This window comes from Poromitra crassiceps (genome assembly GCF_964638095.1).
Source record: "Poromitra crassiceps genome assembly, chromosome: 2".
NCBI lineage: Eukaryota > Metazoa > Chordata > Actinopteri > Beryciformes > Melamphaidae > Poromitra > Poromitra crassiceps.
The window spans coordinates 36,402,161-36,424,198 of record NC_139624.1 but is presented as its reverse complement, the minus strand read 5'-3'; the positions used below and the strand labels follow the sequence as shown (position 1 = coordinate 36,424,198).

The following is a 22,038-nucleotide window of genomic DNA, read 5'->3' as shown; positions in this document are numbered from 1 at the left end:
AAGATAGGATTCCTAAAGTTAGTTAGGATTTGCTTCTGTAATACGAAATCAGAAAAAATCCTATCTTAAACTAGTCATATCCTAACTTAATGCATAAGATAGGGAGTTTCTGTAATGTGGCCCCTGCTGACTACGGCTCTGCAGGCTCTGTCAGAACTGAGATGTGTGAAAACCATACAGAGGTCGTACTCAGGGCGATCCAACCCTACACTGCACACTGCAGCTGGCCCATCTAGATGCCACACACGCACACACAGCTCTGCTTGGTTTCACTCGTCTCTTCTCTTCTCTCTCTCAAAAGTCGTAGCTGTATGTCTATTCTTCACAATACAAATCCTCTAGTTAGTTTGTCAATGAAAGCCTGCCTGCCTCAGCACTCAGCAGAAATGTTGCAATGTTTCAACACGCTCCATACGCGTGAAAGTGATGAGCATGAAATAGCAGATATCAAACAGAGACATCAAACAGACAAACAGATCCGCCCACCCCAGCCTACTACAGCCACACTACACTCAGCGGCCACTACGTCTCGATGGAGTCTATCTGAATGTGTCCTTATGCTGAAGCAGAAAGTAGGCGAGTAGACATTGGATCTCTATATTACCGACAATAGGCTTGTTTGAGTTGACTGCCTGGAAAGCAGACGAGAGCAGCCGAGCGCAGTCAGGCGAGGGGTCAACAAGTCACCCCACAGCACACTCACTGCTGCTTTTCTTCTTCTACAGTTTTGTTTAACAGTGGTTTGTAAACAAATTAAAACATGCATTAGCGCCACCCACACTCACTGCTCAAATGACCCAGCCCTTCAGATTACTTATTTTTATTTTAATGTAGGCATTACAGGTGGTATTTATGTAAAATATGGAGTGACAGCTTGGAATAGATATAAAATTAAAGTTTATACGCTTCACTGTGGGTTTGTGATGCACCTGTGTTGAACCAATGGGCGCTCAGCTTTCTCATCATTCTCTGAGCTGTGCAGTCGAGCAGTTGGTGGGGAGCAACTGTGGCGCCTCGCTCCAAATCTGCGCCCGCCTCGCTCTCACGAGAGTCTCGTGGCTCACGCAGTCGGGCAGGCGGAGCAAGTCGGACAACCTTTCTAACCATCATGCAACGGGGCAAGCAAGGCGCTGGTCGAATCTGCGCAGAACTTGCTCATGGGCGCGCGGCCCAGCACGTAACAGGATGTGAGCTACCAGAACTGCAGGAACTGTACAATCAGCGGTGCCTCAGGAGGTCCCTGAAGATCATCAAGGACACATACCACCCCCACAACAGCCTGTTCTCCCTGTTACCCTCAGGGAGGAGATACAGGGTCCCAAAAGCACGAACAAATCGCCTGAGGGACAGTTTCTTCCCGCAGGCCACGAGACTCCTTAACACACACAAATAAACAATCATGTAGCAGCTGCTACCATTACATATGATAATTATGCCTATGTTATTGCACCTGTGCAAACAGAATGTTTAATCATGTTTTAAGGGGTCTACGCTAGAAAAGAAAAGGAAAGGTTTACTGTTATTGCTTGTTGTTCTCTTGTTTTACTGCATGCCCTGTTTTTGCACTGTTATACTGTTATTTGCACTATGTTGTAACGGAGCCTACAGCACAAGAATTTCACACGTGATACTTGTACTACGGAGTGACAATAAAAAAAAATCTTGAATCTTGAATCTCTTGAATCTTGAATCATCTCAAACGAGTCTATCGTAATTATACAAAGCTGGTTGAAAATCGGCAAAGTGGCACTTTAATTTTTCTGATTGGATGGGGACTCACCAGGTAGGTGTGGCCATGTACTTCCTGGCCAAGAGTTCCAGGCAGTAAGCTGTGCTCTGATTGGCTGGCTCTCCTAGGGCAACGCCTACACATACGGCCAACTCCAGCTCATTACCACGGATCAGACTAGACAAGGCTAACTGAGAACACAACAGATACACACAGGTTTTGGATTTGGATCTGTATTACATTACAGTACAATACCTAAATGCATGATATATTCTGATTACAGATTATAGAGGGAGAAATTAGAGGATGACTTTTAAAGTGAACGTGAGAAAAACAGCTAATTGAAATTGTGGCAACAACTTCATAAAATGTGGCACAGAATATGTGTTTGTATGCAAATCTGACATAAATCTCCTGAACACGATGGTTATATGTAGATAATTGTAATGAATGAGGTGCCATTTAGGACATAATTACAACTTTGGCTTTTGCACAACTTTTACTTTACCTCCCAGACCCACCTATTTAAACTACTAAAACATACACTTAGGTCGCTTTCACATATAAGCTGGTGGACTCGGTGCAATTCGGGGGGTGAAGTTGCAACATTGTCGCCATTTTCATTTGGTCTGGTTCACTTTCACACATGCAATTTTCCAACCGCACCAAACTTTCTGAACAATGTCACGTGGTCGAAACAGTCACTCGTCTATTGGAGAGACTAGAGAAGGGAAATCTCTCCTCTCCAGCAGGCTTCTTGTCTGGCTGAGGGCTGACTGAACAACACAAGTGCCGCAAAACACAAACCATGGAGCAACACCACCTGTGATATTGGGATTTCTGGTTTTACTTTGGTGTTACTATCAAATAATTATTTAACAAGATTGTGCCCAATATGAGCTGCAGATGAGGCAGAAAGCTGTTGAACATTTCATTCTGCAGATGAGAGTAGCCTACATACTGAAGGAGATAGGCAACCCAGGGCCAGCTGTTGAGAATTGTGTTGTTGTTATGACGACGTATGTCACGACGCGGCGCGCAGGTACTGTAGTACACGTGTGCACGCCACAGTGTTTGTTTTGCTCCCTTCTACCGTCTTCTACTCATGATGCACTGCATGAGTGCATCAGATGCACTGGCGCTCTTGTGTTTAGTCCGTTTTGCTTTCACACAACAAACGAACGGCGCCAGAGTTCACTTGGAAGCAAACCGAGACCCACGTTTTCAAGCGGACCAGAGTTCGTTTGTTTGTTCCGCCACAGAGTTCGTTTGCGCTTTCACACCATCCCACACGAACCGCACTATCCGAGGAAACGAACTCTGGCGCGGTTAAAGCGGACTAAACAGCTTATATGTGAAAACGACCTTACACACACATGTGCACGCGCACTCACACACGCGCACACACGCACTACTGAAACATACACTTACACACACATGTGCACGCTCCCTCACACACGCGCACACTCACACTACTGAAACATACACTTACAAACACGTGCACGCGCACTCACAGACACACACACACTACTGAAACATACACTTACACACATGTGCACGCGCACTCACACACGCACACACTCACACACACACACACACTACTGAAACATACACTTACACACACATGTGCACTCGCCCTCACACGCGCACACTCTCACACACACACGTATGTACCTTAATGTTGTCTATAGCTAAGTGGCAGCATGCTGCCAGGACAGAGCGGCCATCTTGGAAGTAGCACTCAGCCAGTTGCTCACAGACCCTGTGGAGGATACTGGACAGAACAAGAGCTACTTCAGCCTGGGTCTGTGTTCATACAAGACCCAACACACTACCTACACTGCTTACACTGAATATATTTATATAATGTTTTATTTTCTTTGGGTTTGCATTTATATAATGTCAGTTGTTAGTAGTGAAGGTCTATACACTCTGTACTTTTACTTACATGCAAATGTATACCGGCATCTATGTATTGTTCTGTATGAACATTGATTGACACAAATGTTTTCACCTGTTTAGTTGTCTCTCCACCAATCGGTGTTGTACATTGTATGATTTTTAAGTAATTAATTTGCATTTTATTGCATGAAATAAATATTTGATACATCAGAAAAACAGAACTTAATATTTGGTAAAGAAACCTTTGTTTGCACCTCGTGGGGCATCAATGATCATGAGAAAGATGAGGGATCAGCCCAGAACTACACGGCAGGACCTGGTCAATGACCTGAAGAGAGCTGGGACCACAGTCTCAAAGAAAACCATTAGTACAGGGCCGCATCTTGATCTCCGTGTATCTCACATTACATTACATGTGGCAAACAAACAATTGTTAGAATTACCATACATGTCAGCAAACAAGCGATTATTAAACTGCACATGCAAGCAGGGGCGGACTGGGATCATAATTCAGGCCGGGCATTAGATACCAAGCAGGCCAAGCCGATACGGGCCGACGTGCGTGCGAAAAATTTGGGCTGTTTGAAGCCCAATTTGGGCCGTTTGAAGCCCGATTTGGTCCGTTTGAAGCCAGATTTGGGCCGTTTGAAGCCCGATTTGGGTCGTTTGAAGCCAGATTTGGGCCAGTTGAAGCCAGATTTGGGCCGGTTGAAGCCAGATTTGGGCCAGTTGAAGCCAGATTTGGGCCAGTTGAAGCCAGATTTGGGCCAGTTGAAGCCAGATTTGGGCCGTTTGAAGCCCAATTTGGGCCGAGTCCAATTTTACAATGAGATGCACCCACTTTAACCCTGAATAAAGTAATAAAACCACTAGTAAACCAGTAGGCGGCGCCTGGCCTGCTGTTCAGTAAGTGGCCTGACTGAGGGCACCAAAAAAAAAAAAAAAACTCAGTCACATGATGCCCTACGCAGTCTGCGTACTCTGCGTATAGGGTGCGGCGGCCCTGCATTAGTAACACACTACGCCATAATGGATTAAAATCCTGCAGCGCACGCACGGTCCCCCTGCTCAAGCCAGCGCATGTCCAGGCCCGTCTGAGGTTTGCCAATGACCATCTGGATGATCCAGAGGAGGAATGGGAGAAGGTCATGTGGTCTGATACAACCAAAATAGAGCTTTTTGGCATAAACTCCACTCGAGTACAACCCCAAGAACACCATCCCAACTGTGAAGCATGGAGGTGGAAACATCCTTCTTTGGGGATGCTTTTCTGCAAAGGGGACAGGACGAATGCACCGTATTGAGGGGAGGATGGATGGGGCCATGTATCGCGAGATCTTGGCCAACAACCTCCTTCCCTCAATAAGAGCATTGAAGATGGGTCGTGGCTGGGTCTTCCAGCATGACAACGACCCGAAACACACAGCCAGGGCAACTAAGGAGTGGCTCCGTAAGAAGCATCTCAAGGTCCTGGAGTGTTTTTTGATTGATTGAATACTTTATTGAAACAATGGCACGAGAAATACAGCGTAAGACCAGATTCATTGAAACAAAAGGAATAAAACACAACAAAGCCCGAGGGCTTATTTCCATTGTGGTCCTTGAAGTGAAGCAAGTGGAGTGAGTGTATGTGTGCATGTATGAGCGCGTGTGTGCGCGAGGGACATTGAACACAATAGACATTACATGCGTTACACATAAAAAAAAATAAAAAAAACATCTATATGTATATAAATACACACGTACACACGTCCACCCATATACACGTACCTAAATACACATACAAATATACATGTAAAACAGCACAACATTTTACAATTCTGCAATAATCATTTCGAATCCAATTACTGCAGAAAGGGCCAACCTTAGGGGCCGCTCTGTATCCACTGTTTTAAGGTGGACTTATACGTGAGTTTAGACCTGAGATCCTTAATATTTTCGGGGAGACTGTTCCACAGGATCGCTGCTGAGTATAAAAAAGTACATTTACCTATTAAGGTTTTAAATTTAAAAAGAACAACGTTAGTTGAGCTTCCCCTGGTGGAATGGCTGTGCACCTCGCTAACCCTCCGGAAATAGCCAGAGAGGTACACAGGGGCTTTCAGATTAATGATCCTGTGGACCATACACAGCTTGATATGAGAAACCCTCTCCTCCACTCTCAACCACCTGAGGCTGAGGAAGTGAGAGCGGAGGAGAGAGGTTCTGGGGTGTAGGCCCTGGACAACCCTCACCAGTTTATTCTGGGCCGTCTGAAGTCTGGTTTTAAGTTTGACTGCAGTGGCTGTGAACCAAGAGGAGCAGGCGTAGTTGAAGTGGCATTGAATTAGAGAATTTGCCAGTATCAACAGCGTGGCACTGTTTATGACTGGGGAGATGCAAGCTAAAAATTTGGTCTTTTGATTGACCTTAGAAATAACTTTTAGAGCCATCTTCTCGCCTGAGAGCTTGTTGTCCAGGATACACCCCAAGTAGGTGATCTCCTCCTTTGAGGGTACAGACACGTCACCCACCATAATTGAAAATCCCGGGGATTTTTTAAGATTAAATTTGGACGCAAATAAAATTGACTCTGTTTTTCCTAAGTGGAGAGACAATCTGTTGTCCGAGAGCCAAACACCAACATTCGAAAGTTCCCTGCTGAGTTTTTTTTCTACCTCCCCCTTGTCCGCGTCGGAGAACAGGAGGGCGGAGTCATCAGCGAACAGGAACAGAGGGCAGTCACAGGCAGATTGCATATCATTTATGTACACCAAAAATAATAATGGACCCAAAATGCTCCCCTGGGGGACCCCGCAGCTAATGGGGAGGGGGCGGGACAGTGTCCCATTTATGTCTACCACCTGCCGTCTACTGTCCAGGTAGGACCGAACCCAGTTGAGGGACGTGCTGTTGAAACCCAGAGCCCTGAGTTTACTGAGTAAGATGTTATGGTTAACTGTGTCGAATGCTTTTTGCAGGTCCAGCATGACCATACCACAATACTTACCGGTATCCACTTCCTTTCGGATGTGATCTGTTAGGTAAAGCAAACAGGTTTCGGTTGAATATGATTTTCTAAAACCAGACTGGAAATCAAACAGGAGCCTATGAGACGTGAGATAACTGTTGATTTGTTCAAAGATGACTCTTTCCATTATTTTGGATATGGAAGAGAGAATTGAGACGGGGCGGTAGTTACCATGTTCCAATTTGCTTCCTTTTTTGTGCAGAGGGATAACTCTGGCGTGTTTGAACTCCTGAGGGAACTGACCAGATTTGATAGACAGATTTATAATGTGTGTGATAACGGGTGAAATGATATCTGCAGCGTCTCGTATGAACCTGCTTGGGATGTTGTCGACACCTGTAGCTTTGGAAGGTTTAAGGGCCCTGAGCTTCAACAGCACGTCCTCCTCGGACACAGCCCTGAGCTGGAAACCATCCGCCTGGACTCCCAGACCTCTGTAAAAGCTGTCCACATGATCCTGGCCATACCGCCCAGAGAGGGAGGGGAGCTTATTTACAAGAGTGTCTGCAATAGTAGTAAAATATTCATTAAAAATACCCGCAACCTTGGATTTGTCCGAGGTGAGGGTGCCCTCCTGCATAAGGTTCAAGTTGAGAGTTTTTGTTTTTAGCTTGTTGTTGTACCCCAACTGCTTAAGAGATTTCCAGAGCTTTTGAGGATCATCTTTGTTCTCTGTAATAACTTCATTGTAGTGCTCTGATTTGGCCTTTTTGATCAATCTAAAGACTTTATTCCTCAGTTGTTTAAAAATGCCAAAGGATAATTCATCCTTTTTCTTCCTATGTACATGCAGACTATTATTTCTAGCCTTAATGGCTTCAATAATGTCTGCATTGAACCAGGGCTCTGTTCTGGTTTTGAATCTAACCGATTTGACAGGGGCCAACTTATTTAACACTCTCAAAAACATGAATTTAAAAAGGTACCAAGCTTCATCAACAGACTTCAAACTGAGGACACGGGACAGGTCCAGCTTTCCCAGCTCGTGCAATAAGGACTCAGCTGTATATTTCCTCAGAGGTCTGATTTTGACCGTGTGGTGGCAATTTATTACCGGTCTTTGAGTTTTACGAGTGCAATAAATGATTGCATGATCACTTAAGGCACAATCAATTACACCACTGCTGGAAATGTTGTGCCTGTCCGATACTACAATAAGATCTATAAGAGTCTGTGATGAAGTGGTGAAATCAACTGATGGAGACTGAAGGTCTTACAAAAATCAATAAAAGCTTTATAAATTAAGGAGTCCTTTTTCAGAACATTTGTGTTCCAGTCTCCGATCAGAATGACTTCCCGTTTCCCGTGGTCAACGGCGCTGGTGCATGACTCCTCCAAATGCTCATAAAAACCCGATTGTGTCGGGGGCCTGTACAAAACCCCAACTAAGATGGGTTTTGTTTTGGGCAGTAAAATGTCCAACCAAATCGCCTCGGAATGCACACTGTCAAGGTCATTTCTGATATTAAAACAAATATCAGAGCGAACGTATCCGCAGACCCCCCCCCCTTTACGATTTCTGTCCTTTCTTACTACTATATAGTTTTGAATTTCAATCTCTGAGTCATTAATGGAGCTGTCCAGCCAAGTCTCAGAGAAAGAGATAACATGGGCCTTGTTTTTGTTAACCATAAACCTAATTTCTTCTATCTTACTTAAGAGACTCCTCACATTGGGATGTACAATGTGAAGACCTCAAGATGTAAAAATCCTGTCCAGGTGGGAGGGACTGACAGGTGGGTCGATGCTTCTAGAATTAAAGACACTAGGACTAGTCGGAGAATTAAGGTTAGGGCCAGGGTTGAGTTAACCAGATAAAAAAAAGTACCGTAATAAGACAAAAAAACATTTTTTCCTGACTGAGAGCTTGGGTGCAGGCTGACTACCCCCAGGCATAATCATTGGTCTGCAGTGGCTTAACGGACCAGAGAAGAATGACAGCAACCAGTCAAATGGGCTAAACAATGAGACAAAATAGGGCAGAGCATCGTCAACATTAGCCTGGACTATCCAGGGGGGGCAAAAACATTTTTCCCCTTGATCGTTGGGGACCCATTTGTCTCTTGAGACCTCCAGGTCAATGATGATGGGCAGGGAGAGCAGGACCAGGAGGGCAAACAACACCACTGCCATGATAATAGATGCTGAGGTTGATATAACGACTGTCAGCTAGCAGTTTATGGCGAGTGCCTGGACCGAGATATCCAGGAGAGACGAGGTTGGCATTAGCCTCTTACCATGGATGTACCTGGCGAGCCGATGTGGTGACCAGCTAGCAGTGCCAGCAGTACCCGGAGACCAGCCAGTAGCTCCCGGCTTGGATCGGCTGCAGCACTCGGTGCCCAGCCAGCAGCCCCCGGCCTGGAACAGCAACAGCACCCGGCGGATAGCCAGCAGCTCCCGGTCCAGCTCCGAAGCAGCACCCGATGTCACGCTAGCAGCCTCCGGCCTGGGTCCGCAGCAGCACCCGGTGGACAGCTAGTGGCTCCCGGCTTGGCTCCAAAGCAGCGCTCGATGACCAGCCAGCAGCCCCCGGCCTGGGTCCGTAGCAGGACTCGGTGGACAGCTAGTAGATCCCGGCTTGGCTCCGAAAACAGCACTCGATGACCGGCTAGCAGCTCCCTGCCTGGATTAGCATCAGCACCCGGTGGACAGCTAGCAGCTCCCGTAGCAGTGCAGAGTGCTGTAGCCTGGCCAAGCTATGCCAATCTGGGCTGGCAAGCCGATTGTTGAGAATTCCGCTCTTTGTACAGAGATTTCGGCTCAAAAAGAACACACGCCGTGGTTCGAGACAAGTAACCAATTTACTTGAAAAAATATATATCCGTCGTATGAACGATGCTCAACGTTGTACGTTGCTTCGCCGCTGCTACGGCAGCTACGTCGTCGTGTTTGTTGACTATGGGAACAAGGCTCACGCCTCCTCATATGCCGTCTAACTATTACGAGGAGGACTTTGGTGAGAAGTCTTGGGAAGCAACAAGCCTGTCGAGGCTTACCGTGGCGGAGTCCAAGGCCCAGTAGTAGTTGGGCTAGCTAGCAAATTAGCTAGCCGCTGGTAGCTTAGCCAAGCTATACCAGTCAGGGCTTTCGTACCGATTTCTGCAGGAAAAAATAGAGGATTCCGCTCTTTAAACAGAGAGTTCGGCTCTAGACAAGCAGTGGATGCTGCAGACACAGTAGTTCACTTGCCTGTCGAGGCTTACCGTGGCGGAGTCCAAGGCCCAGTAGTAGTTGGGCTAGCTAGCAAATTAGCTAGCCGCTGGTAGCTTAGCCAAGCTATACCAGTCAGGGCTTTCGTACCGATTTCTGCAGGAAAAAATAGAGGATTCCGCTCTTTAATCAGAGAGTTCGGCTCTAGACAAGCAGTAGATGCTGCAGACACAGTAGTTCACTTTGTAAAATTGTTGGTTTCGAGACAGATAAACAATTGAATCGAAAAACCGCGGTGAACAAACGCTGGTGCTGCTCGTGCTCGTGCTCGTGCTCGTGGCCTAGCCAGTCTCCAGACCTGAAACCAATAGAAAATCTTTGGAGGGAGCTGAAAGTCCATGTTGCCCAGCGACAGCCCCGAAACCTGAAGGATCTGGAGAAGATCTGTATGGAGGGGTGGGCCAAAATCCCTGCTACAGGGTGTGCAAACCTGGTCAAGAACTACAGGAAACGTCTGATCTCTGTAATTGCAAACAAAGGTTTCTTTACCAAATATTAAGTTCTGTTTTTCTGATGTATCAAATACTTATTTCATGCAATAAAATGCAAATGAATTACTTAAAAATCATACAATGTGATTTTCTGGATTTTTGTTTTAGATTCCATCTCTCACAGTTGAAGTGTACCTATGATAAAAATTAGACCTCTATATGCTTTGTAGTGGGAAAACCTGCAAAATCGGCAGTGTATCAAATACTTGTTCTCCCCACTGTATCTATCTTCACTTTATTAAAGAAGATTGTATTTGTGTGTTGTTCTTGAGAGGAAGCAACTATGCTCAGGGCACCCATGGCCAGCGGCGGTGCTGTGGCTGTTAAAAATGGCACATTGCTCAGTCAGTGTCAGTGAGGTCACCTCCGTCTGGGAATGAGAATATGAATGAGTGTGGTCAACTGGAGGTTCCTGGGGAAACACTGAACACTTGACCTTTTTGGTATTTTTGGCATACATAACAGAGAGTTCTTGGCCACTCTCGCCGGAAAGTCCACTCTTTCCGAGGCTCTAGTGTTGTAAACGTCCACTCACTCCGTTCGTTTGAGCGAAAGCTAACCTAGCCACTGACCGCGGTCATCTCGCCATTCCGAAGTGTCGGCATTCCGATCATTGACTTCTATGCTTTCGGAGAGGCGGCCCTTTTTATCTCCAAAAAAGGTTTCGCCATTGCGAAAGATATTAGGTCCGCCTTTCCGACATAGCATCTTGAGTTATTTAGCCTACAGGGGTGGGAGAGGTTAGGTTCTGGGGGAGGTTAGGTTTAGGCGTGGGGGGTGGGAGAGGTTAGGTTTAGGGTTAGGGTCTGCAGGAGGTTAGGTTTAGGCATGGGGGGTGGGAGAGGTTAGGTTTAGACGTGGGGGCTGGGAGAGGTTAGCTCCAGCCGGTCCCCCGGGTTAGGGTTAGGGTTCTTTCGCAATGGCGAGACAGATCTCCATTCCGACAATTTTGTCGGAATGGCGGTATTTCGGAGTGCCGACATTTCGGAATGCCGGGGTGTCCCCCCACCGACTGGCTAGCGTATCCAGGCAGCAACTTTCACAGTTGCAAACGGGCGTTACCACTAGAGAGTTCCAAAGCTCTGAAGCAGAGAGTTCTTCGGCTCTAAAAGACGCACATTTAGGTGTTTACAAAACTGCACAAAAATAGAGGTTCTTGTTACACTTTTCAAAAGAAACGAGAACTAAACTTCTGCTTTACACGCCAGTGTGCGCCATCTTGCGCATCAATTGAGACCGTTATTGCACAGTTAACACACTTAAGATATTGAACTTCAGCAAAAATATTGTATACTGATACCAATTCAGTGAAACCCATATTGGTAGCCCTATAGTTTCAAGTCCAGTCCAGAAGGATGATATTTCGGGGTTTCCGGTGTAGAGTTTACACCGCGGTCATCGTTTACAGTCCGATTGACGCAAAAATGGAGTGAGTTGACTTGATCGATTGTAGGTGTTTTAGGGTTAGGGTTAGGTGATTGTAGGTGTTTTAGATTGTAGGTGTTTTAGGTCCAGACAACAACTTGTCTAATCTCTATAAACTGCATATGAGACGTCGTCGGAATGTAAACAACGAGGGAAGCTTATTCTATGTATTCTAACACTTTACACAAATTTTGCGTGTGTGTGTGTGTGTGTGTGTGTGTGTGTGTGTGTTTACGTACCCCTGGTATTGTTGTCTGTTGTCCACATCATTGCTTGTGTGGATGATGGTGGAGCTTTGAGGCGCATGGATGTTCCCTTCACACGCTCCCTAGGAATAAGCAAAATCAACATAGACAACATCATCATTACATCATCGTTGTTATTTAAGCACCTTGAGATAACGCTTGTGATTTGGCGCTATATATAAATATAAAATTGATTGATTGATCACTACAGCCATCATCATTTTTTATCACCAGTATTCCCCACGTTTTTGTTTGTTTAGAAAGACAGCATTTGCTGCGCAAACTGTCAAAATTGTGTGTGTGTGTGTGTGTGTGTGTGTGTGTGTGTGTGTGTGTGTGTGTGTGTGTGTGTGTGTGTGTGTGTGTGTGCTTATCATGCCTTAATTGGTAGACACATTTTTTTACTGTTTTTTCCCCCTCTATAATTGTACTTGGCCAATTCCCCTGCTGTCCCAGTCATTGGTCCACCCCCTCTGCCGATCTGGGGAGAGTTGTAAAATACAGTAGCACATGCTTCCTCCGAAACATGTGCAGTCGCCAGCCTTCTTCTTTTCACCTGACAGCGAGGAGTGCAGCGAGCAGGACCCATACCCTTAATCTAGCTTCCACCCACAGACACGACCAAATGTGCACTGTATGGATGCTTGACCAAGCTGGAGGTAACACAGGGGCTCGAACCTGCGACCCTTGTGTTGGTATGCAAGGCATCTGCCGCTGCACTACCTGAACACCCAATTGGTCCTTGGTAGACAAAGTTGATTCTTGTTTAAAAAGACAAAAAAAAATCCCAAAAACCTCCATTGGACTTCCATACTTTGACCAATTTGAATGTAAAAAACAAGTCTATGGATTTGTGCTTTGCTCAGCTAGTATGTTAAGTCCTCTAAAGGAAAATATATAGATTTCCTCCCAACAATAAACACTATTACTGTGTATCTCATTACGCCACCAACATATTAAATCCTTCCCTCCCTCTTATACCTGTGCTACTAGCAATGCCTCGTTAAGTTGTCCTCTGCCAGTGAAGAAAGTCACTAGTTTTCTGATGTCTCCTGTGGCAATGCAGTAGGGGATAGCATCATCATTATCTTCAGCCATCAGCTGCTCAGCTCTCCTGGGACATAAGCAGGTTATAATTCAACAGATACCGTTAAAGAACACATTCTGTTACATGAACTCCCATACAACACATACCTAACAGATACCGTTAAAGAACACGTTATGTTACATGAACTCCCATACAACACATACCTAACCCAAGAACAGTTTTATAGTTGTATGACACATTCATGAATCCTCATTAATGTTCACAAGTTGTTGTTTTTTGCAAGTCCAAGTCAATTCTCAAATCTTTGAGCTAGAGTCCAAGTCAAGTCTCAAATCTTTGAGCTAGAGACCAAGTCAAGTCTCAAGTCTTTGAGCTAGAGTCCAAGTCAAGTCTCAAATCTTTGAGCTAGAGTCCAAGTCAAGTCTCAAATCTTTGAGCTAGAGTCCAAGTCAAGTCTCAAATCTTTGAGCTAGAGTCCAAGTCAATTCTCAAATCTTTGAGCTAGAGTCCAAGTCAATTCTCAAATCTTTGAGCTAGAGTCCAAGTCAAGTCTCAAGTCTTTGAGCTAGAGTCCAAGTCAAGTCTCAAATCTTTGAGCTAGAGTCCAAGTCAAGTCTCAAATCTTTGAGCTAGGGTCCAAGTCAAGTCTCAAATCTTTGAGCTAGAGTCCAAGTCAAGTCTCAAATCTTTGAGCTAGAGTCCAAGTCAAGTCTCTCAAGTCTTTGGTCACAAATCCAAGTTGTAATGAGCCTGCTATCATCTGCTGCATGCAATCCGGTCTGCTGAGAACACTGAATAGCATGAACTGTATTATCCTCACTCCCTCTATTAGCATACAGTATCAGCATTGATTAGTAGACAATTCCTTAATGTTAATGCACCAAAATAAATAAATAATAGTGATTGTTCACCAGTCCCAAATCTCCAAGTTGAGTCTCAAGTCTTTTGAGGATGAGTCTCAAGTCAGTGTGCCACTTAAGTGTGACCAAGTCGTATGCCCCATCCAGTGCGGCAGGATTGTATCGGAAACCGTGCACGATTCCAAGGGCCCTTGACTGACAGGGGCCCTGACAGGGGCCCTAAAAACATTGAAGACTCTGGAATTGTTTGCAGTATTAAATTATTAACCTATCGTCATTAACTCATTCACCGCCAAAGACGTCTTTGACGTCTTATCAGAAATAGCCATCCACGCCAAAGACGTGTTTGACGTGTTTTTGTTTTTATTGGTGCAGCGCCTGCAGCAAACACTTGCCCAGCCTGTGACACAGACACAGGTCCCTGCCTTCAAAGGGTAGCCGACAGCACGCGATCAAACACATACCGCAGCTGTTGTTTTGAAATTGAGCAAGAGGAAAAGCAGAGAACGGGTAACGCTTCCTTGTGCAGACAGGAGAAACGCCATTGAAACGCCCTCGGCGCGCTGCACGAGCTGGAGTCGCCTTCCTCTGTGCCAGCCAGGAGAAAACGGGAGAAAGTAATCAAGAGATGTGTTTGATCATCGGAGGAATGAGGAAATGATCGATCAGTTTCCGAGGGCGGTGAGGACGTGTTGAATAGCCGAGGGGAAAACGGGAACGATCAAATAGCAGAGTTGATATGACAGGGAGACATGGACCAGAACAAATCAAAAATAAACACAGGAACAGCTAGGCAGCAGCGGGCAGAAGGCACTCACAGCAGCCCGCTGTCCTTCTCAAGAGCTCTTCAGTTGGTTCATGAAATCGCTGGGCTGCGTGCCCTCCAGTGTTGCTCCTGGCCAATCCCAGCGCCACAGGGCGTGGTTATTGCTTATCCTATGTTGGGTTAGAAATCTAAAAGGGGGATCGTGTGTGTGTGTGTGTGTGTGTGTGTGTGTGTCTGTCTGTCTGTCTGTCTGTCTGTCTGTCTGTCTGTCTGTCTGTCTGTCGGTGTGTCTGTCTGTCTGTCTGCACACTCACACCGAGTAAACTGTATTGTTGAATGTAAAAAAAAAGCACTTCATGTGTGTATATATATATATATATATTTTTTTTTTTTTGTCATTTGTGTCCTAACGAATAATATTTACATGTCTGATGTCAATACAGTTCAAAATAAAAGAATTGAGAGTGAGTTATGCCTGAGATTGTGCCCTTTTACAAAAATGCTTTTTTTCTCCCTTTTCTCTTCCCAGACAGGCTTTTTTGGTGAACATGGGGTGTATAAAAAGGGTTATAAGTAGAGTACAGAACATGCTAAAAGCTAACTTTCTTTTTGGGGGTGAAAGTAGAGACTTAGATCTTCATTTCGAGGTATTGGACATCACTGTAGTCCTAGTACAGAATTTACTGTGGGTCTTGAAAGATGACCAAACATTATGGAAATACTTGGCCTGTGCCAAAAATGCCAGTCAGATATTGGCAGTGAATGAGTTAATATAATATTTTATTCACAATATACTAATACAACGAATGGTTTATTAGGGGTCCAAGCACGAAGTGCGTGGATCCCTATTGTATCTGTTCCGTTTATTATTATTATTATATGCACATACACGTCAAAAACTGTAAGGGCGGGGGCGCTGTCGAGCATCGTGCATGTAAGACGTGTTTCTCCACTGCTCGTGGAGTTTTGTGAGAATTTGCATTTATTAATCACAGTTTTCTTAGAATTTCGGCCTGTATACGATCATACGTCGTGTTTAAACAGTTTTTGTGCACTTTTCGTCTCTTTTGACCAACGATGGCATCGCGTAAGACGGCTTTAACACGTTTGAATTCGAAGGCAGGCTCGGCAAATGGCGAAGGGGACCGCATGGACGCCTCGCACTCGGGTGTTAGTGTGGCTTTGCCACCGAAGTTGTCGGCCAGCTCTGAAAGCGATCCCAGTCTGGCACAACTACAGGCTATGCTGACCTCGATGAGCGGGGATATTTGCAGCAAGATTGACACTGATAGAGAATAGAATTTCACCATTCCTCATCCGCAATATAATATATATAACAGCTTAATATAAACCAAATGAATGAAGCCAGGAGCCAGAAAGTTGTCTTATAAGAGTATATTTAAAGCCATAACATTCTCCTATAAACTGCATTATAGGAGAGACTGAATCTCAATGTACCATCTGATCAATGTACAGAGTCCAAATATTCAGTAGCGATGTCACAGTTTGACACACGCTTTATACGCAAGGAAGGCAGAGAGAAACAGAGAGAGAGGAGGGGAGAGGAATGTGTGAATAGTTTGGAGTGTGCATCAGCTCAGTCCAACTGGGAGACTGTTATCAGCAAGCGTCCCCGTCTCATGGTCGTTTCTGAAGGCTAGAGCAAAGGGGAGAAATCTCCTCCTTGATTATGTGTCTCTGCATAGTGCAAATATGCATTTGTGAGATGTCTTATTACTAATAACTCATAGCATTAATTATGTGTATGCAATTATAGCTTATAGCTTATTGATTAGGAAATGCCAATGGAACTTCAATTTTCTACAACAGACACGTTATCCGTTGATTTGCGGGCGGAAATATCTTCAGTAAGAGACGAGCTGAGACGCACCATCGAGCCTTTACAACAGGAGCTTTCCTCTCACGGCCGGGCCATCAAGGAGCTGGAACGTGCATCCACTGACCACAGCGATCAGCTGACTGCACTTGTTTCTACCGTCTCCACCCTAAAATCCGAGGTGACGCTGCTGAAAGAAAAATGCGAAGACCTGGAGGGGAGATCGAGGAGGAATAATATCAGGTTGGTGGGGGTGCCGGAGGGATCCGAGGGTGTGCGCCCGACCGAGTTTGTTGCCCAGCTGCTAAAGGATGCACTTGGCCTGGATGAGGTGCCCCTGCTTGACCGTGCACATCGCACCCTTCGGGGGAAACCCAAGGAAAATGAACCACCCCGACCCTTTGTGATAAGAGTGCACTTCTTTCATGTGAGGAGCGAGATCATGCGTCGGGCCGGTGAGGTCTCCCGGGCTTCTCCTCTCCTCTACCGGGGTAAGAAGATGTTCATTTTCCCTGATTACACTTCCTCGGTTGCCAAGCAACGTGCTGCTTTCACGGAGGTTAAGCGTCAGCTACACTCCTGTCCCGGGGTGAAGTTTGGCTTGAGGTTCCCAGCGACTCTCATGCTTACTCTGCCCGATGGTGCGTCACACACCTTCCGTGATCCAGCTGCTGCAATGGACTTTGTGAAGGCGAACATTAAAACAGGTGTGACTCCTGGAACAGTAAGCTAAATGATGTTTGGCGACTTGCCAGACTAATTAGCTACTCAGCGCCTGTTTGTTGCATAACGTTATGCTAACTGAAGGAGGAGAAAAAAAGTTACGCTAACTGTAGCCTATGTTACTGTGTTCTCACTTGATAAGCTTACTTGAAATATCCTGTTAAGGCTCATACTGTGTTTTCTTTAAATATATTCTTAAATACCACAAACTCCAAGGGGTAGTACTCTTTAGGTGGTACTATGGAGTGTGTTAGGATGGTATTTTTTGGGTTTTGCGCGCATCTCGTTTGGGGAGATGCTTCAGCAGAGGGAGGGGGGCGGGGGGGATTTTGTGTTGTTTTAAGTGTTTTTTGTGTCTCTACATATTGTCTGGTCACCCACATTTTCTTACTCTATATACTATTGCAGTTACTATTCATTCCACGCTACACCATATCTCTATATACATTCATTTATTTGTTGATTTGATGCATGTCTAGAATATCACAACAGTCAGATTGTGGAGTTAAAATTGTTAGCTGGAACTGTAATGGCTTAAATCAGCCCATTAAACGCAGTAGAGTGCTCCACCACCTTCAACAATTAGGGGCCCATATTGCTTTTCTTCAGGAGACCCATTTAAATTCATCCAGCCATATTAAACTGCAGAGGAGATGGGTTAAGCAAGTTTTCCACTCTACATTCCAGGGGAAGTCTAGAGGTGTAGCTATTTTGATTCATAAATCGATTCCCTTTGTGTGCTCTGACGTTATGGCTGATCCTAATGGGAGATATGTTTTGGTAACAGGACAACTTTATAATACACCAGTTATTTTGGCCAATGTATACGGTCCTAATTGGGACAATGATGTTTTTTTTCAATCAATTTTCTCCAAGTTATCAAACTTGTCCACACATTCTCTTATTCTGGGGGGGGACTTTAACTGTTGGCTTAACCCTGTGTTGGATCGCTCATCCACTAAACCTACCATGCCTTCAAAGTCTTCCAGGACCATTCTATCCTCTATGGAGGAATTCTCGGTGTCTGACCCCTGGCGTTTTCTTAACCCATCAGGAAGAATATATTCTTTCTTCTCTCACGTTCACCACACTTTCACTCGCATTGACTACTTTCTTTTAGATAACCGGCTCCTCCCTTCAATTCAGTCTTGCTCTTATAATGCTATTTTAATTTCTGATCATGCTCCAATTATATTGGAGTTGCAGATACAGGGGCGTGATAACACGCGTTCCCCCTGGCGTCTCAACACTCGTTTATTGTCTAGTGAAGACTTTGTTAATTTTGTGTCTAACCAGATTGACTTTTTTCTTTGCTGTCAACAGAACCCCTGGGGTCTCGGCTTCTCTTCTCTGGGAGACTTTGAAGGCTTATATAAGAGGTGAAATTATTTCATATAGTAGGTTTGAGGACAAATTGAGGAGGAAAAAGCTACAGGAACTAAGTCAACGTATTATCCAGCTTGATAACATCTATGCTTCCTCCCCATCCCCCAACATATACAAGGAGTGTCTCTCTCTTCAGGCGGAGTTTGATGTCCTCTCCACTAAGCAAGTTGAGGACCTTTTATTTAAATCGAAATACTCTTATTACGAACATGGCGATAAAGCAAGTAAACTTTTGGCTCATCAGTTGCGGCAGGCCTCCTCCTCTCATCAGATTCCACAAATTCAAACTCCTTCAGGAGTAACAACAAATCCTAAAATAATTAATGATCAATTTAAACAATTTTACTCCTCTCTGTATGCCTCAGATGCTAATTCACCTGCCTTTGATAGTTTCTTTGATTCTTTGGACATACCCAAGGTGAACTCAGACTCTGTTGAGAGGTTGGAGGAGCCGTTTACAGTGGGGGAGCTTCGAAGCGCGGCCTTCTCCATGCAGTCGGGAAAGTGTCCGGGACCGGATGGTTTCCCGATTGAATTTTATAAAACCTTCTTCAACAAATTAGCTCCGATTTTGATTGAGATGTTTAATGAGTCTTTTGACTCTCTTGTATTACCTCCAACTCTTAATCAAGCCTCAATTTCATTGATCCTAAAAAAGAATAAGGATCCTTTGTGTTGCTCAAGTTATCGCCCTATTAGTCTATTGTCGGTGGATTTAAAGCTTTTATCTAAGCTATTAGCCATGCGTCTGGAAACGGTTCTGCCTTCTATCATCTCTCCTGATCAAACGGGGTTCATCCAGAACAGATATTTTTTTTTAACCTTAGGCGTCTCTTTAATGTTGTGTATAATTCCTCCACCTCGTCTGCTCCAGAGGCTGTGATCTCATTAGATGCTGAGAAAGCATTTGATCGTGTCGAGTGGAACTATCTTTTTTACACATTGGAGAAATTTGGTTTTGGCCAGAAGTTCATTGCCTGGGTAAAATTGCTTTATTCGTCCCCTATGGCATCGGTCAGAACCAATAACACCCACTCAGAGCAGTTCCCCTTGCATCGCTCTACTCGGCAGGTCTGCCCATGCAGTCCTTTCTTGTTCGCCGTCGCTGCCGAACCGCTCGCTATTGCGCTCAGGTCGGACCCCCGTATAACTGGAATAACAAGAAATGGTTCTGAGCAGAAGGTCTCCCTTTATGCAGATGATTTGCTTTTATACATCTCCAATCTTTCTGTTTCAGTCCCGGCCGCTCTTGAGATCCTTACTTCATTCGGTCACATTTCAGGGTATAAACTTAATTTGGACAAAAGTGAGTTATTTCCTTTAAATATTGAAGCTCGTAATTACTCCTTGCAAGATTTCCCATTCAAAGTTGTCTTGCATGGTTTCACACACCTTGGTATTAATGTCCGGGATAGATTTGAGGATTTATTTAAATTTAACTTTGCCCCTGTGCTTGCCCGGATACGGGAAGATTTCCAAAGGTGGTCACTGTTGCCTTTATCTCTTGTAGCCCGGGTTAATGCTGTCAAGATGAACACCCTTCCCAAACTATCCTATCTTTTTCAGTGTATTCCTATTTTTCTCCCCCAATCTTTCTTTTGTAAAATAGATAGTCTGGTCACTGAGTTTATCTGGAATAAGAAGGTTCCTCGAATCCGCAGGGAGCTGTTGCAGAGACCGAGGGCTCTCGGAGGTCTGGCTTTACCTAATTTTAGGTTCTATTATTGGGCTGCGAACATCAGAGTCACTCTCCGCTAAACCTGCCTCATTAACGGCTCTCATTCATTGCCCCCTTAATTTTTCCTCCTCAGTGTCAATACATACACACACACACGCACGCACGCATGCACACACACACACACACACACACACACACATTATATACGTCATCAGTGATGTCATCAGTGATGATGTCATCAATGATGTCATCAGTGATTATGTCATCACCGATGACAGTCTTGTGACATCACTGATGATGTCATCTATGATGTCATCTATGATGTCATCCTTCCTCTACATAACATCAGCTCTCCCAGTACCTCATCCACTCTACAACAGCAAGGCGGCAAGTAAAGTCCGTTTCTTCATCTTCTGACTTGTTTGGTATGCAGAGATGCACGTACACATGTTCTGCGTAGCAACAGATGGGGACTTCCTCATTTCAAGGTCCAGCCTGTTGACTGTATAAAACTCCACCCTGTGCGGAGGAGCGTTAGTTCTCTCAATGAAAAGCAACCTGTTAAGTTGACTCAGTGAGATTGCTCATCTGCAGATTAAATACTTCATTTACTTTCAAGAGTGCATCCTGCTTTGTGAAGTCTTATTCTCTGGACTTGCTCGTTTGCTGAGGTTACAGGTTTAAGTTTTTTCCACAACATCGGTGCTGTAAGAGATAGGACATCCCCCAAAGGAATTTAAAGTTATTTCAGGAACTGGGAGAGTGAAAACGGGGGTCATCCCCCTGTGACGCTCCTCTTGCTTATGAGAGAGGGCGTCGGTGCTGTATGAGATAGGACATCCCCCCTAAGGGGATTTGTTTCCAACAGGAGTCATGACATTGGTGGTGATCTGGGGAGGTGGTGGGATGAAGCTTTTTGCTCTGGAGATGCTGGATGAATGCGTGATGCTGACACAAGGTGAGTGATGACTGCACAAGTGTGATTTAAGCTGTGGTGATGGGGGCTTTATATAGTACCAGGAGAAGGGCATTTATGATGTCATAACTGATGTCATTTATGATGTCATAACTGATGTCATTTGGGAGAAGGGCATTTATGTTGTCATAACTGATGTCATTTGGGCAACTGACGTCACACTGCAAAGGTGACGTCATGGAGAAGGTGACGTCGGAGATGGTGACGTCATTTAGTGACGTCATTTGGGCTGAGGGGTATGACAGCATGGGGTGCTCTATTAATGCCTTATTTGGTCTTCCATGATTGAAATTCAGTCTACGACTACACGAAAGCCTGAGAACGAAAAATAAGTAGTAATTCAATTAATTACAAACCAGTTTGCAATCTCTTTGGATCTGACATGACATCTCCGTTCTCCATCTACTCTCCAAAACGTTCCTGTGCTCCATAAGAGTAATAAACATTATGGATATGAATGAATTGTGATATTAAAGATAATGTATGTTAAATCGAACATGATGCTGTGATATTGTCCAAATGATTGATACCGAGTACTTAAAGCTGGTTCATTTCTGTATAGACCCCTTATACGTCTACGTCACACTGACACCACGCAGCGTCAGATGCGCATGACGGAGGTAGAAAGACAGAGTCCGCGCAGCCCTGGCAAGTAGCTGATCTGGGGCTGGAAAACTAGACGAGCTAGACATGTCTTCGTGTTGTGCAGTGGGATGCCAGAATCGGAAGGCTATTGTAGCAGAGTATTC

The 22,038-nt window shown here is 44.9% G+C and overlaps 2 protein-coding genes across 4 annotated transcripts in view; both read right to left on the bottom strand.

Annotated features, from left to right (window-relative positions):
* The window catches only part of grm8a (glutamate receptor, metabotropic 8a), a gene marked incomplete at both ends in the record, with an annotated part of 1,167,224 nt that overhangs the window by 602,865 nt on the left and 542,321 nt on the right, over positions 1–22,038 (bottom strand). The gene's annotated exons all lie outside the window — the stretch shown is intronic.
* LOC310794938 (WD repeat-containing protein 17-like) overlaps positions 1–22,038 on the bottom strand; it is a gene marked incomplete at both ends in the record, with an annotated part of 138,648 nt that overhangs the window by 39,748 nt on the left and 76,862 nt on the right. For both annotated transcript variants that reach the window (XM_083656969.1, XM_083656970.1), the window contains 4 exons: positions 1,781–1,920; positions 3,404–3,503; positions 12,010–12,098; positions 12,997–13,129. In XM_083656969.1, coding sequence (XP_083513095.1) covers positions 1,781–1,920; positions 3,404–3,503; positions 12,010–12,098; positions 12,997–13,129 — 462 coding nt within the window. The remainder of the gene's footprint in view (positions 1–1,780; positions 1,921–3,403; positions 3,504–12,009; positions 12,099–12,996; positions 13,130–22,038) is intronic.